This window comes from Convolutriloba macropyga, chromosome 8 (genome assembly GCF_964194025.1).
Source record: "Convolutriloba macropyga chromosome 8, txConMacr16.3, whole genome shotgun sequence".
NCBI lineage: Eukaryota > Metazoa > Xenacoelomorpha > Acoela > Convolutidae > Convolutriloba > Convolutriloba macropyga.
In genome coordinates this window covers 64,700,099-64,716,244 of record NC_134475.1, presented here as the reverse complement: position 1 = coordinate 64,716,244, position 16,146 = coordinate 64,700,099, and the positions used below count along the sequence as shown (strand labels likewise).

Here is a 16,146-nt window from a genome sequence, read left to right as displayed (position 1 = left end):
AATGAAATTCTCATTCATAATGCTCAAAAAGCGTGAAAATATTCATTGGCGTGGAAAAGTGACGTCAGCAGAAATACAGATGAAGAAGAAAGCTTGCATTATATTTACAATTCATTTAGGCTGTCTATGTTTGCAAACAATACCTGGGATAAATTTGAGATATTCGCACTGAAATGGTACTCAAAATTGGCGATAGATCATTTTTTGCAGTTCATAATCACAGGAAATGAAAGGAAAGAGGAATGGCAATTGGGGTGTAATTTATCCCAAAAATCACGTGATCAGATTCCCATTGTTGTTTGTTTTCTCTCTGCATGCCTCAACAATCAGTGCCTATATTTGGTTCAAAAGTTTGAACTTTGTTGAACAGCACATTAATTTCTCGACAAATATTTAAAATCCTTGTAATCCATATAAAGTAATTCGCGCAAGTCAACTTTCCCCGAATAGTTTACAGTTTAAATAAGATAAAATTTTCAAAATGTCAAAGTCAACTAAGAGTTGTTTATGGAAAAGATCTTCTGGTTATTTTTGTTTATTAAATTGCATGGAACAATGTTTTGTTTGGATTACGTAACTATTACAGGACATTAATCTCCAGTATTTATGAGAAATGGCAAAATCATCAACTTGATTATAAATACTTTTAAGGCAAAAGTTTAATAAGAAATTTTGCTGGCAAAAATAACAAGATCAGATACGAAGACCATGCATTACGCAATTAATCGAATTTTTTTTGATTAATAATTAAAAAAAATAATTTGCATTTGAAACATGTCTATTCAAAACATTTCAATTAAAGAGTTTATCTTGTATTTTTGTTTGCAATATATGTTTTATCTCTGTTAATAAAGAGGAGACTAATTTCACTTTGCATTCAATTGTGTGGTATCCGTTTGTAAGGTATCAAGAAGGAACGAAAAAATTGTCGCGCACCCTAGACGGAAAAAAACGAATATCTTGCAAATTATGGAGAATTTTTTAAGGAGATGCACACAGAAAGTGCGACAGGGTTTTAAAAAAAACATTACCTGCCATTTTTGCAAGTGTATGTTTACCATGCGAGAGTCTTGCAAGATGGTCGGTGACTTCCCTCGAACTTTGGGCGGCTATCTTGCAAAATTTTGCAGAAATTTAGGGTTGTTATCTTTTAAAATCTTGAAAAATCTTGCAGAAATTTGTTCCAACACTTGGCAAACACTGTTATATAAATTTTTGACACATGAAAATGAATCAACGAATGTTTCAAGTTCAATATATGCAGTTCCCGATACTTAGAAATACTAATGCAAATAAAAGAGATTTTATTCCAAAGATCTCGGAGTATTAGCTACCATTAAAGCCCGCGCTGACCACCCATAGTATTTCAGTACTGAACCTGTTTACTTCAATATTGACTTCTAAAATCAGTACTGAAACAGCATATATACATCAAAAAGCTGGTCATTAGGACTTAAAAATATGTTGTGATTATGCCGGTGGTGTAATGAAATATGGTGTGAAAATGTATGGCAAGCGATGTTAAATCAAAGCTAAAACTGGTTAAAAACGGATTGTTTTTCAAACTGACGATAGTTATACAATAAAGTTAACTGCATGATAACAGTTATGGACAGATAAAAATCAGGTTAAAATCAGATGTACTATTTTACTTTAAAATTGACTGATCAGTGTATATTTTTACGTGAACAGAGAATGTACAGGTCTAAAATTGTCTTTGTATATTTTAACGGTTTACACTGGTTAAGAACTGAAATACTCTGGGTTATACTCTTCCTTTACACTTTTGCGCAAAATATTTCCCAAATCTTAAAGTATAATTAATTGGAGAATAATTAGAAAATTTTTTAATACTTTGATTAGAAGGTTCTTTTATAGAACTTTCTTTTTCTCTATTTACTTGAGTTGTTTACTATAGCCACCTTTAAAAAAATCTTTATGAAACTGAAGCTTGACGTCGATTCATTAAAAACTTCTATCAGATTGAGCTACTTAATGATCGATAAAAAAATCTTTCAAGAAGAATCAACATCTCTTGTCTAACAGCCGTCTCTAATTGAGGATGTGTTTAGCTCTGTGCAATGTTTTTTTGAATACTTTATATTTTGTATTCCACTTCACTCTACATAGAAAAAAATCTGGGAAAATATTTCTTTGTATGATATTTTGCTGTTGACTCTCATCACACAGAGGACCAAGAAGTTATTTTTCCAAACTCAAATTTTAACTAGAATTTACCAAGATGATTAAGGGAAAGTTTAATTAAAATTTTGAATTGAATAATGTTATTAAATAACACACGAAATATATGCCAAAAATCTTTTGTTCTTGTTTACTCCAACAAATTATCAGGTAAAGAAATGATCGGTGAAGTTTTGTCATATTTAAATCCAAATCACTGATTAGAGCTTCACAACTTACTCATTTTGGTTGCTTTCTTTTCACAAAAACTTTAAAATCCACAAATTACGAGTTTTTTTCGGTCTATTTGGTAATGTGATAGGATAAACTCTTCATTTAAAAAGTAAACTCCACTGTACAAAACGAAAGAAAAATTCAAACGCTTTTATTTTTTGCTAAAGCTTAAATAATTTCTCATTTGTTCTCTCAAAACGGATAAAATGATGTTCTCACTTAGTTACTACCATTCCACAGTAATTTGAGAAAATATCTTACTTAGAATGTGTATGTTTTTTATTTTGACAAAATTGTTCTAACACTAAACTGTTCTATTTCTCAACCCACGAGTAACTGAGCTAAACGCTTTTCTTTCGAGGAGTGAAATAAAATCTTTCTTATTCTGAGTTCAGATTTTTGTCAAATGAAGTAATATTTTGAATATTGATTGAGCCAGTTTCAAGTTTCAGCAATACTTTGCATAACCTAATCATTATTGCTGACAGAAGCTGTATTTCAAAAATATTTTTTATAAATATTTTTTGAACGGAAAAGTTTACCAGCATTAACTAAACGTTCCTGCCAAAACAACTCTTGGACTTGCTTGTCACGTTATATCTTTCACCAGCTCATTCTGGGTTCATCCACCTGTATTGCTGTGTTTTCTTGTCACAAAGTTAAACTTCGGAACCTCGGAGAGACAACTGATTTTCAAAAAATTGTTCCTATGTCTTATGCTGTATATCGTGCAATGTTTGTTTTCTAACCCTTTAAGATGGCGTGGTTAAAACGAGCAATTTTTGGCACAAATATGTGTTTCTTGTCATAGGTACAGTACTCAATGTAAAGGCGAAATTAAACTTGAACTATCTAAATATAAACAAAAATTATGCGGGAAAAGGTATGAGGGATAAACGGTTTTGAACGCATAACTTTTCTTATAAAAGCATTTTTGCTCGTCACGTGAAAATAACCCACTCGACAAAAATTGGCTATGAAAAGCCCTAAGCTGACCCATAAAAATTTAACCAAGAGCTTAACCGTGTAATTATAGTCAAAATTGCCCCACCCCAGACTAGACTTACAAAGTCTTTTGATAAGTCGAGGTCTTAACCTGGGAATTGTTTTAGGTTGGGCTGGTAGTAGCCCCAATCGCGGGTGTAGTCCACATTCTACAGGGACGGTGGGTGTTTGGCTACTGGATGTGTCATGTCTGGCACGCATTCGATGTCTTAGCCAGCACTGCCAGCATTCTCAACCTAACAGCCATCAGTCTAGATAGATACATCGCAATTCGAAAGTCACTCGATTATTCCACGATTGTAACTCACGCGTCGTGCATCGCAGCTATAACTCTCGTATGGCTTTTATCTACCGTTATATCTTTTCCAGCTATTGTAGTTTGGCATTTTTCTCTGACGTCATCGGAGGATAGTGACGTCAGTTATGACGCCCGAGTTTGCGAATTTACGAATAATAGAGTGTACCGGATAACTTCATCTCTCATATCTTTCTATCTTCCCCTGTGTCTCATGACCTTTGCCTACATTAGTGTGTACATGAAGGCCCAGCAGCAGTTGAGGGTTCTGGCATCTGGGAATCTTCTGATAAAGAGCAACTCCGGCGGTGCTTCGAAGAGCGATGGGAGAGGTAAAATTTGATTTTGAAAAATTTTCAGCTGTTAAATTTTGTTCCAGATTTTTTTCTTATATCCTACGGGCGTAAAAAACAGTTTTCCATGAGTCGAGATATTTTAGCAAGATATCTTAGCAAATTTCTTGACATGCGCCTTGGTAAAGATCTTTTCAGCATTTAATGAAGATATTCCAATTATTCATTTCACTTTTAAATTCCAGATGTTGGTATGGTATTTTCTTAAGTGTTTCAAGTCTGATTTTTGAAAGAGCTTGACATTACATAAGAAACAAAATTAACAAGATTTTTTTATAATTACTTTTTTTTTGGTTTTTCTCACTATAGCCCCCCCCCCCCCCTCCACGAAAATATTGCGCACCAATATCTTATAATTACAATGATTACAGGTTGCTATAGATTAAATTACCACTAACCTTGGGGAGAGGGGCTATAATATGGTGAAAGACCCACTATAATACTCAAAATGATACGCCAAATAAAATTTGAGTATCGAGAGGCAATTAAAGTATATTGCTTTTCTTAAAATCATGGCTTTGTGTAAACTTTTTTATGCTAAGACCACAGAGAAATGACTGCATTCTACATGTTAATATCTGTTTTGATTTCTATTTTGTAGGCAATAGCGGCAAAAGTGGCAACAAGACCTCAGCAACTGTTGAAAGTTCCAGTGAAAATGTGACAGCGTTGAGGGTCCACAGAGGAGGGGGAGGGGCTAATGCCAAATGGAACACCTTTGACACAAACGGCAACCTTAGTGCGTTCTCGGGTGCCTCCAGGCATTCTTATAAATCCACAAACAACCCTCGCGGAACACCCACAGCTAGCTCTATGAGATCGCCAACCAGAACCCATCAAGGTATAACTAGGAGCCCATCAGCCCATTGTCGACCATCAAGTGGGGTTATGACATACAGCAAAGGGGGTTGCAGCTACGTCGGGGTTCCGATGGTCACCACAACAGATGTCGGAGGCAAGACCTCCTGTCGCTTAGGAGCCTTCTTGCGTGAACGAAAGGCAACTAAAACGTTAGGAATCGTGTTTGGAGTCTTTATTCTTTGTTGGTTGCCATTTTTCACATTCAACGTGGTTCAAGCTTTCACAAACAGATCATTTCAGTACGAAATTCAGCTCTTTGATTTCTTCACGTTGCTAGGATACGCCAACTCATGTTTGAATCCATTTATATACGCAGCGACAAACGTCCGGTTCAGATTGGCCTTTATGAGAATAATTGGATGTAAAAGACACAGAGGCGACAGAGATTTCGCTGGTCTCACTACCTTAGGGGGCACTAACCATCATTGACAGTATCTATGAAACTAACTTAAAATTGAATCTATTCTCTAGCCCCCCCCCCCATACAAACATGCAATTTATAAAAGGTGCTATATACAGAACACAGAGTGCAATTTCTTTTTTTTTGTGGGGGGGAGGAGGGTTGGGGGTAAAGAAGGGTAATGAGGGGAGGAGGGGCAGCATAATAGATCCGGACTAGCTCTGACACTTTTCCTTCAACAGTTATTTTCCCCAAAGCAGTTATTGATTTCAGAAGTCTCAATTTTTGCGCAACTACTTTAAATTTGAACAAAAATTAGCAAAAATGGTTTAAAACCTTTCATAGTTACTTTACCCGATAAGATACAACTTCTGCTTATTTTTTTGAGATGCTACAGAGAATGCTGCTGATGGGTTTTTGTCATTAAAAAGGGGGAAAATTATTAAATGGTGCTTTGCAGTGACAAATTGTACTTAATTATATTTTACGATTTCAATAGCTTTTTAATTCATTCCAGCTAATTGCTAATTAACAGTTTTATTGTAAAAATGCTTTTATTTCTGCTTTTCTCTCATTATCTTCTGATACTCATTATAGAAGTACTTTTGAATTACTGACTTCAGAAATGGTAGGAAGTTAGCCATGCCATATCATTGGAACACGACAACCGTTAGACAAATGACAGCAGTGAGATAAAAAAAATGCAAAATATATCAAAAAATGAAAAACTGAAATTGAAACTAGAGAATGAAAGATTAGCCGCCAGTAGCAGTCATGCCCGAGAAACCGATGATTTTAGAACATTGCAAGAATTTTGCGAGAATTGCACACCTACTCCATTTTTGTAAGATTCACAACTTTTGAAATATTGTGCAACAAATCAAAATTGTGCGAGAAACAATATTTTAGCTTCCAAAGCTGTCAAATAAAAACTGTGTTTCGATGATTAGAGATGAATTAGTGTTTCCGATATATTGTTCGCAGCTGTTGTCAACTTCAAAACGAGTCTTCAAGTTTTTAACAATTTATAGTCTTTAGAATCTAAGCTAAACGTTTTATATCTATTGAAAGTGCTCAAAATTTGTCATAACAACTTTAAGAAGATTCAAAGAATATTTTCTTGGCATTGGATCAAAAGTTTTGTTTCGACAAAATTTTGTGTAAATTTGTTTAGGAGCGTTAGCGGCGACAAATCGTCGTGCTGGAAAGGTTAACTGACATTAAATTAGTAGCTGAAAAAGTGAACTTCTCAGTTCTGTTCGCAAAAAAATTTATCTGATAGAATTCACAGGGTGATCTAAAAATCCAAATAAATTTTGAAAATTTTGATTATCCATGGCGTTTTTTTGTGACTCCAACAAAAAGTCTACTCCTTGTTTTTGTAAACCTTTAGGCCAAAGAAGGCCTCAGAAAAATGTTTCCTGGCGAGCCTTTGAATTGGCCCTAACAACATTGAACTTTGGTTCTTTCTTTTGTTTTAGATAATCTGTCATCGTATTCTCTGCAAAATTGTTACACATTTCACATTTAAGTAATACATATCAATATAATTCTCAGTAAATTTGATTTTAGAAGAAATATTAGCAATTTTGGCATGATGAGAATGACGAGTTTTACTTAAAAGAGCACAAAAGAGAAAAATTTACTATTACAACGGTCAATTCTACAATTCTCGAAATAAAATCTAAAAAAAAATTTGGAGCAGCGGTAAAATTCACACCTTCCCAAATTTTCTTCGTTTAAATTTCTTTCTTTTCGAATTGCTGTGAAGAGAATTGGATGCATCATCTACAAAATTTTCTATTTAAAACATGTCAATGATCAAAACTGTTGACCAAACTGTTTCAATTCTATGTAACGGCAGAAGTAATTAATGCAAGTTTAAATTTCGCGATCTTTTTGGCAAACTATGTTTTTAAGTGCAATTATGCCAATATGAAGTGAGAGATTTTCGTAAACAATATTGGATTTGCAATTAGGATGTAGCTCCGAGATAATGTCCACTGATTTTTAAGGACTCCAATTAAAATTATTGACAGTTTTAGTATAATCTTTTTCTAAAACCAGTTTCAGAAGCTGCTTTTTCTTATCAATAAACTCCAAGAAGAACCACTACAAAGAGAGACCGAACATTTATTGTAATCAAACCCTCGCGAACTTCCCCGTCGGGACTGAATGGCTATCCTGTAAGGTCTTTGAAAAAAAAACAAATTGTAAGATGAAAAGTTGTCTCGCAAGATCTTGCAAGATTAAAATTTATTTTGATCGGCTTTTCCCTGTTCGCTTCCGCTGTCCTCCAAATGGTTCCCTTGATTTGCTTTTCTATCATATTCTGTAGAAGGCGAGCCAAAATTGGTTTTTTAATGTATCATATATTTTGAAAACCTAATTATAAAAGAATTTGTTTTTAATTCATTTCACCTCAAATAGAAACTACAATTCGTCCAGTGTTTTTTTCTTCTGATCAACTCCTTTTTATTCATGTTTCGTATCCAAAAAATTAGCTTGAAAAAAATATTTGGGGCATTATTTCTTTTTATTGTTTTTAAAATTTGGTTCTCGGCCTTATATATGCTTTGGCCTCAGCTTATCTCTCAGCATCAAAAAGCTCAACAGCAAAAAATTAGAATTAATGAGCGAGACTGCAATTTTTGTATAGTTCTTTTTGTGTTTTTTTCGTGATTTCTGAATATTTATAGAGCATTCAATTTTCCCAACTTGTGTCACATCTTTGTTTTTAAACAAAGCATTTTTATTCTACAAGTCAACTAAACGCAATATGGTTATTGTACAGTCAGTAAGCGTAAACGTTAAATCTGTAAAGGAATTTTTTTTGCAGGAAAATGTCTATCTTGCAAGATCTTGCGAGCAATAAAGTTGATCTTGCGAGATAAACTATGTTCTTCTCAATGATAATTTGGTCTTCCTGTAGAAGCTTTTCAAGATATACACAACGGTCCTGTTCAATTTGATTTTGGAGGTAGTACACAAGTTATTGATATAGCTGGAAACAGCTAATGACCCCAGTGATAGGAGAACTTCTTATTTGCAATATTCTTGCAATACTTTGGTTTTAGTTGAAATTAGAAATTATGTGTCGTGATAATTTAAGTTTTACAGTTTGATGAAACTTAAATATGATAGCAGAAAAAAGTAAGTCACAACAGGAGACAGGTAGCAAAAATTTCAACGATACAGATTTTGTTGTTTTTTTTACGAAATAATATAAGGAAACACCATGTAAAAAGTGACATATAAGATGAGCAGTTTTCCTAAAATTTCTGGCTTTAATTATATATTTTCCTATAGAGCAACAGAAAGTGGATCATTAATATGCGTCCTCACATTAGGTTTCAACCAATCGTACGTTATTTTTTTGAAATAAAGAGAAAGGCTTTCATGATCAAGCTTCATATTCAAACATTACACGTATCTCTTCATGTATTAAATCTTTTATTTCTTCCAATTTTTGCTCTTGTTTCAGTTGTTTTTATAAAAAATTTATGCCATATCACTGTACAAAAATTTCATCAAGACTTTTGATAAAGCTAGGTTGAAAAAACAGCCGTCAATTGAGGTCAAATTTTACTACTATCTGACAGTTTTCTGTTCATTATTACAGTTCTTGCCGCCGAATAATCAAATTCGGCTTTTATTCGTAAATTACTTATGAATTAAACACATCCAAGTTAGTCGTTTTTCGACTAAAATGCTGTTGATATTTGTAAAAAAATTATAAATATGCAATTAGATTTCGTATATTTGTAAATTTCGAAACTAAATTTCTTTTAAACTATCAAGTACTGACGCTTTCATTGTTCTTAGGTACTAATAACAACAGTAACATACATTTATGCGCATCAAATTATAATTAAGAAAACACATACCTTCAAGGCAGACTATTTTGTAAAACCAAAAGGGGAACTTCGTGCAGTAAACAGCGTTTATTCCAGAAGTTTTTTTTATATTTGTTTCAAGATTAATTTTATTTATCTCATCACGTACTTAACTCCAAGTCAATATCAGTACTGGGCAAGTCTAAATCCAAGTCTAGCTATCAGTACTGAGTCAGAGCTATGATCATAACACATTTAAGACTTGTCAGACTTGGCCAAGACTTGGCAAGTCTAAGCCAAGTGCGAAAATAAAGTTCCGTACGGGGCGCGAACACCCCCTCTTCATCTTCCTGGACAGTTGTTCTCCTTACTGCCCCACCGTGACTGTTGCAAGTTTATCTTTTGCGCCGTTCAAATACGCTTGAAAGAGGCAAATTTCAAGCGAGAAAGCGAGCAAATTATATTACATGCAAGACTTGCATTTACAATTGCCCAGTACTGATTTACACTTGGAGTTCCAATGTTTTTTTTTCTTTTCCGTTTGCCAGTTGCTAATGATTAATGCTTATCTCAAGATCACTCTAAAATCGCGAGGAGCTTTAAAAAAGCGGGGAAAAATTGCGTGTTAATTCATTAGCTTTGTTGAGTTATTTTGCATGGAAGTTAGGCCACATTTTTCCCAATAATTAATATAGGTATTTAGATTAAATCAAACACCTTTAGCTGCTTTTTACAGTTTTTACATTTTCAATTGGCAAGGAAGAGAGTTATTCTTTCCCACTGGCTTTTACAAAGTTTGTTGCTTTACTTTGAAGAAAGCGGGATTTTTTAATTTTTTGAAACACAGTACAGGTTTCTTAAAAGTAAATTACATTTCAAATTGTCAACTGAAGATATGGTTTTTTGTATCTCTCTATTTTAACTCTATTGTATTCTCCTGAAAGGATATCGCCCAAATGTTGACTTAGCAAAAATATTGTTTAGCATAAAGTTCTTAAAATAGTGGAGACATTTTTTGAGAAAACGTAATAAGAGAACAAAAAAAATCAGATTTGAGTATATTTGGTTTTTCTGCTCAACTATTTGCGGGGCTGTTGGGAAACTGAATTGCGACTGTGAGTTTGAGGTAAGCTTCTTGCACAGAGACAAATCGGCAGAAGTCTTCATATGAGATTCTGCCAGGGTACTTCAAGTCTTTCCTGGCCAAAACTACTTGACACAACTCAACCAGCCGGTGGTCTGAAACAACCAAGACATGGAAGGAACCCGGGTCGAGGTGTCACAACTAAAAATCGCTAAAAAATGTAAGATTTGCGTTCAGTACGATCAATGCGGTGAAAAAAAATTTTTCACCGCTAAAAATCGCAATTCTTACAAAAATTCACCGCTAAGTTTACCGCTGATCTTACAAAATTTTGTCAATAGAAAATTTGTTTTTAAAAACATGCAAGAATACTTCTGAATGATCAGCAACCTCTTAAACTTGAAAAAAGATATAATACTATAATATATGTCGAACATGCATTTAAAATACAAGTGAAACCGGGATTATATCGACTAAATAGATAATCAGAAGGCACTTTGGTGAATAGATACCTGTATACCTAAATATGCCAATATGTACTTAGCAAAGGACGAATGTTTCAAAATTTTCTTAACTGAGTTTCAATGTTGTGATACCTGTTGCAAGAGTAATAAATATAGTTAAATGCCGAAAAGCATTGCCAAACAAATAAAAATTTTGATGTTCTTGTTCATTGCATTAAATAACGTTCGCTAGCGTTGAAACTCTATGGGAGATGTTTCATATTTTATATTGTTTTTTTTTTGTGATCGTTCTGGCCGGTGTTCGGTAAACTTGTCTGAAGAGAATATCCAAAAAGAAAACAATGAAAAGCAAGATGCCTTGAGTTTAAAAGCTCATTGATAACTCTTTTAGCCCGCTTACCGATTCAAATAGGTTGAGAATAAACTTGTTGCAAAGATCAGCTTGGTATTCAGATATTTGGTCACTCAGAAGAAAAGAGAAACAACAAACAATTCGGCATGAAGCACTATTATTTTTTAAAGAGTTAATTGACTTCTGAGACGGCTCATTGATATTAAGTTTTAACCTTACATACAATTGACTTCACACCGATTTATTAGTTTACTATATGTATATCTATCGTATGTTTCTGATTTCGAATTGTCGTGTTTTACTTCAGTCTACAGTTTTCACTCCACGCTCATTGAGAAAAAATTCGTAATGGAAAATTTGTATGTGATGTTTGTAAAGTTTATATGTAAAAGATGTCAATAATCCTGCAATGGACCAAGCAGCCTTGCCTTTGTTTGGGCGATTAATTAAAATATAAAATAGTGAATTAGGGAGCTAGTGCTAAGAGCTTTGTTGATGATCAACGAATACAGGTGATTGATTAGGATTTACGAGCCTACTGAATGCTGCAGACAATTCCTGCGCCTAGAAAAAACGCTTCTCGCTTAACACGGCTAACCGCTTGAGCGTTTTCTTGAAGGTAGCCGATATTCCGCCAAGGTCTTCAATTGCAAGCGGAAGAAATGTGATTCCCATTTTGCACAGTTATCGTTGTGGAAGCAAAATTTTCTTTCATCTGCTGCAGCAAGTGCGTATCCTGCCTTTTTAGCCGCATTAGTGAGAGAGTTGGATTGCAGCGACGAAGAAACAGTTACATCAAATGCAGCAGGTTTTGCCGCTTTCCCAGTCGGGACAAAGATGTCTCCGGGGCCTGATTGGCTTTCTGGAATGAGATTCTTTTTTCCCACTACTGGTGAGAGATTCGCTGATGAGCAAGAACACATTATTTTTTCTCGAATCCAGTCATGTTTTGCGATTGCGTCTCCCCGACGGTGACAAGCAGTGCCATGATCACCAAAGATGTCAAGAACTCCTGCGTTACAGAAAGCGCAATTGCTTTCCACGTTATAGACAAGAACACCAAACCTGTATTTTGCACTATTTCTGGACTTATTTGGTGCCACATGACGCCCAAGAGCTGGAAGGGGGGAGCAGACGACCATGCTTTAGCATTTAGAATAGACAGTGCAAAAAGACTGGCGGATTCTCTGTCAGAAGCTAGGTTTTCTTTGAGACGTTGAAATTGTTTGTTAGCAATAGCTCGTTATATTGTCTTTCTCAAAAAAAAACTTGGAATGTCCAATTGTGCTATTCCGTAAAAAAATTCCTGAAAATTTTGCATTTTTGGTTTTTTTTTAATTTTCGCCGGTTATTTTTGGAACAACATCTTCAAAGGACAACACAGAACCAACGTACGATGCCTTATACTTGTCTTGGCATTGGCGAATACCCAATTGTGAGAGCGTTATGGGTAGAATTGATTGAGTCCCGACTTCTTGTTGAAGAACAGTTCCCGGGGTATCCTCAAATTATTCGCGCTGTTGAGCATCGAATTCTTTTAATGATCAAATAACTGATTTCATTGGTAATTGGCAACGCAAGGAAAACACAAAATTTGGGGCACCAACGCATTGGTGTAGAATACCTAAAGGGACCCACTGGGATTCACCAAAAAGTGCAATTTTTTAAAAAGTGCCGTTATTTTTCCTATTCTTTCGTTGTGTTTCAAGCAAAAAAACTCTGATGATCCTAACACAGCTTCAAGTACCAGCTGGCCCAAAGCATCTATTCGTTTTATTCTTAATCAAGCCTGCCTTATTCTACCCTAGACCACAATTGGCACTCATCGAATCTGACGTGCAGGACACGATCAGGTCCGAGCTCGCACAGAAGGTCCTAAGATCCCACTGGATCGGTTTCTGAGCCCACGGGGACACCATCGTCTAAATATTAGGAATGTTGTTGAAGACTTGGCAACGATCCAAGAATTTTTTTTATAATGGGCAAGAGCGTCAGAGAAGAAAGCATAGGGCTTAATGAGTTGCTTCGTTGGATATCGCCTTCACTACTAAGAACAAATTTCTCATAGAAAAATTATCTGTGTTGTGAATAATGAAAATTGGTAAAAAAAGACTTTGCTAGGCATTGAACTTGCACACCATTTCACTGATTGTTTTAGGATTGAATGCATTGCAATTGTCAATTTACAAAATACACGAGGAACTGGACGAGGTGATTTTTTTATGCAAAGGCTTAGTAGAATTATAATGGCTTCCACTTTTACTTTCACTTCAACATCCAGTCGCAGGCTCTGAATGAGGTACTTTGCTTCTGAATTCACTTCCTTGGCTGAAAAATTAGCTATTAGCGTGCTCGATACTTCTCCAGCTGATTTTGGGCAAATGCCGCTTTTTTCAACAATGCTGAAAGCGATGCACTACATAGAGCTTGTGAAACATATTTGGGACCTTCCATTTGGGCAGTTATTTTAACTAGCTTATTCTCTGCTCTCAAAGCTTTTTGAGACTGATCTGAAGCGGTACACTGTACACCATGCAAAAGATGTTCGGGGAACATGTCTGAAGGACCAACTGCTGTAAGCTTGAAAAACAAGTTCAGCTAATCCACAGCATTTTCCTTAATGAACTGTTAAGCTTGCGCTAAAAATGTTGAACTGCACTTGGTTTTTCTAGTGGAACTCATTTCTTCACAGCATCAAGAGTTGCCTTCTGCTGCCATATTAGCCCTGGAAGCACAAAATTTTCGCCGATTTGATAATCTCTTCAAAGTTTGTATACCTTGATCGTTATGTTGTCTTCAAAGAGCAAGCTTCATTCCATAGCCCTCCATAGACACCGCTGATCCAACGATTCAAGTTTTCAAGACTTTTTTGGTTGTTTTTCCGCTTGTGTTTCAGACCTCCGCTGTTACTGGCACGTAAGACGCATATTGATAATTCGAACAATTTCTTCAGTTTTTTTTTTCTGTATTGAAATCTTCAATGCAATCAGTAATGACGTCAGAGAAAAACACTGCCCATTTTTACAATAAATTGATAGGGACATTGCGGATGGTTGTGACTTTAGTGTGCAGCAGTGTCTTTATGACTGGAAGATTACTGTCTGTGATTTTTTGAGTTCAAACCAGCTATTTCCTCGTCTACATCGAGCGCGCTCTCGGCATAGATTATCAGATCCTCCGAAAATGTCTGATAGTTCCCTGGATATTCTTTTCAATTTACTTAGAGGTTCTTTGAAACACCAATATGACCATATTGATTTTGAGTTGATCGATGAGTCGTAATCAGGGCTCCATCAAATGCATCTAACTTTCATTTCTCCTAAAAAGTGTTCCAGTACCTGAATCTAAATTTTTCGGATGTGTCAGATAGACCTTAAACCATTGTTTAAGGTTAGTTGTTTCGAAAAAATTGTACCCTTGTTGATTAACTTGATACACTTCACATTTGCATGTTCGACTGAATGTTTGGCCTCATATTGGACAGTGAATAGGTTTTATTCTTGTAAATTAAGAATTAGATCTTGCTGAGGATCTGACATAGATAATGCAATATTAAAGTGTGCTTGAAAATGACAGTTTCGAAACTTTATACTAGTGAAAGCAAAATTTATCTTGATCTTCAAGATTCTGTCAAATCTAGTAGTAAAAAGTCCATCTGAGACATGAAATGGTACCTGGAACCGCGGGTCCTTTGAGCATTTTGAGGAACCGGAAAAGGTCATCGTAGTCTATGAAGTCGGTGTGGTTCACATCCAACATGCGGAACATGAAACGTCTTTTGTTCTCAGCTGGAATGTCTCGTGCGAACATATTTAGCAGCTTAACAAACTCAAATGCGTCCAGAGCTCCGTCGTCTAAACAAATTCACAAACGAGAACCAAGTTGAGAGCTTATAATTTACATAATTTGGGACCTAAGGCTCAAAAAGAGGAACTATTACAGGCACCCCAGTTTCTAAGGCACTTCTGAACAGACTTTGAGGAACCAAAGATAGCTCTGACCAAAACCAAGCTAACACTGAATCTCTTTCAAGATCTTGCTCTAGGGTTGCACAAGACCCCCCTATCCGCGATCCAAGAAGGTATGATTGTAGCGGCCTTGCCTCGCGGACCTCTGCTTAACATCCCAAGCTGAGGTGACACACCCACGTTAGATATGCACAGACAGCCCCAGATTGAAAGTGGATATGCCCAGACCGTTCCAGACGGAAAGTGCCTATGTCCAGACCGTTCCAGACGGAAAGTGCCTATGTCCAGACCGTTCCAGACTGAAAGTGCCTATGTCCAGACCGTTCCAGACGGAAAGTGCCTATGTCCAGACCGTTCCAGACGGAAAGTGCCTATGTCCAGACCGTTCCAGACTGAAAGTGCCTATGTCCGGACCGTTCCAGACGGAAAGTGGATATGTCCAGACCGTTCCAGACTGAAAGTGCCTATGTCCAGACCACCTTGCGTTCAAGAGTTAGTGCGTTCTTCGTGCGTTCAAAGTCGAATATGTCCAGACCATTCCACACCAAAAGCATTTATGTCCAGACTTTCATGCGTTCTTGTGCAGACTATCGCGCGCTCCAAAAAAATGTGTACTCCAATGCCAAAGTTTTAGCGTGTTCATATCCAGACTTTCGCGCTTTCACCAGAAGGAAAAAAATTCACCTCCTGTGGTGCAGTGCTAATCCTTGAAGATGACGAAGCCAGAGGGCTTTAAAATTTAATTTCATCTGGTCAACTGGTTGTTACAATTGAACCACCTTTAGCATAGATAAATTTGATATAGATTGTATGGAATCAAGTTTGGTTTTTCAATCGGATATTTGGATTTTGTGCCCAGACTGGGTAAATTTAAACGCACGATGACCCCCTCATTTTGGTCTGGACATATCTGGCTTCGGTCTGGGACCTCAACTTGGGATATAACGTGTTTGAGACAAGATAGAAAACTTCGTTCAAAACAGCAACGTTAGCTGCAGAAGAAAAGAAAAACTTAAGGAACAATCAGAATGGAGCGATAGAGCGGGTTCGGGAATGAAATCCCAGTTCGAGAAAGTTCGACAATTTGGTGTTATGATGTAGAACACAACAATC

The 16,146-nt window shown here is 36.0% G+C and overlaps 2 protein-coding genes across 10 annotated transcripts in view; one reads left to right on the top strand and one right to left on the bottom strand.

Moving 5' to 3' along the window:
* Window positions 1–5,445, top strand: part of LOC142344923 (dopamine receptor 4-like) — a 108,395-nt gene extending 102,950 nt beyond the window's left edge. For all 9 annotated transcript variants that reach the window (XM_075396999.1, XM_075397004.1, XM_075397001.1 and 6 more), the window contains 2 exons: window positions 3,528–4,047; window positions 4,670–5,445. In XM_075396999.1, the coding sequence (XP_075253114.1) occupies window positions 3,528–4,047; window positions 4,670–5,358 (1,209 nt within the window). In that variant the 3' untranslated portion in view covers window positions 5,359–5,445. The remainder of the gene's footprint in view (window positions 1–3,527; window positions 4,048–4,669) is intronic.
* Window positions 5,446–10,014: 4,569 nt separating this feature from the next.
* Window positions 10,015–16,146, bottom strand: part of LOC142344267 (calcineurin subunit B-like) — a 13,040-nt gene continuing 6,908 nt past the window's right edge. The window contains exons 3-4 of the mRNA XM_075395840.1: window positions 14,740–14,919; window positions 10,015–10,404 (exon numbers count right to left, since the gene is read on the bottom strand). Of these exons, the coding sequence (XP_075251955.1) occupies window positions 10,241–10,404; window positions 14,740–14,919 (344 nt within the window). The 3' untranslated portion in view covers window positions 10,015–10,240. The remainder of the gene's footprint in view (window positions 10,405–14,739; window positions 14,920–16,146) is intronic.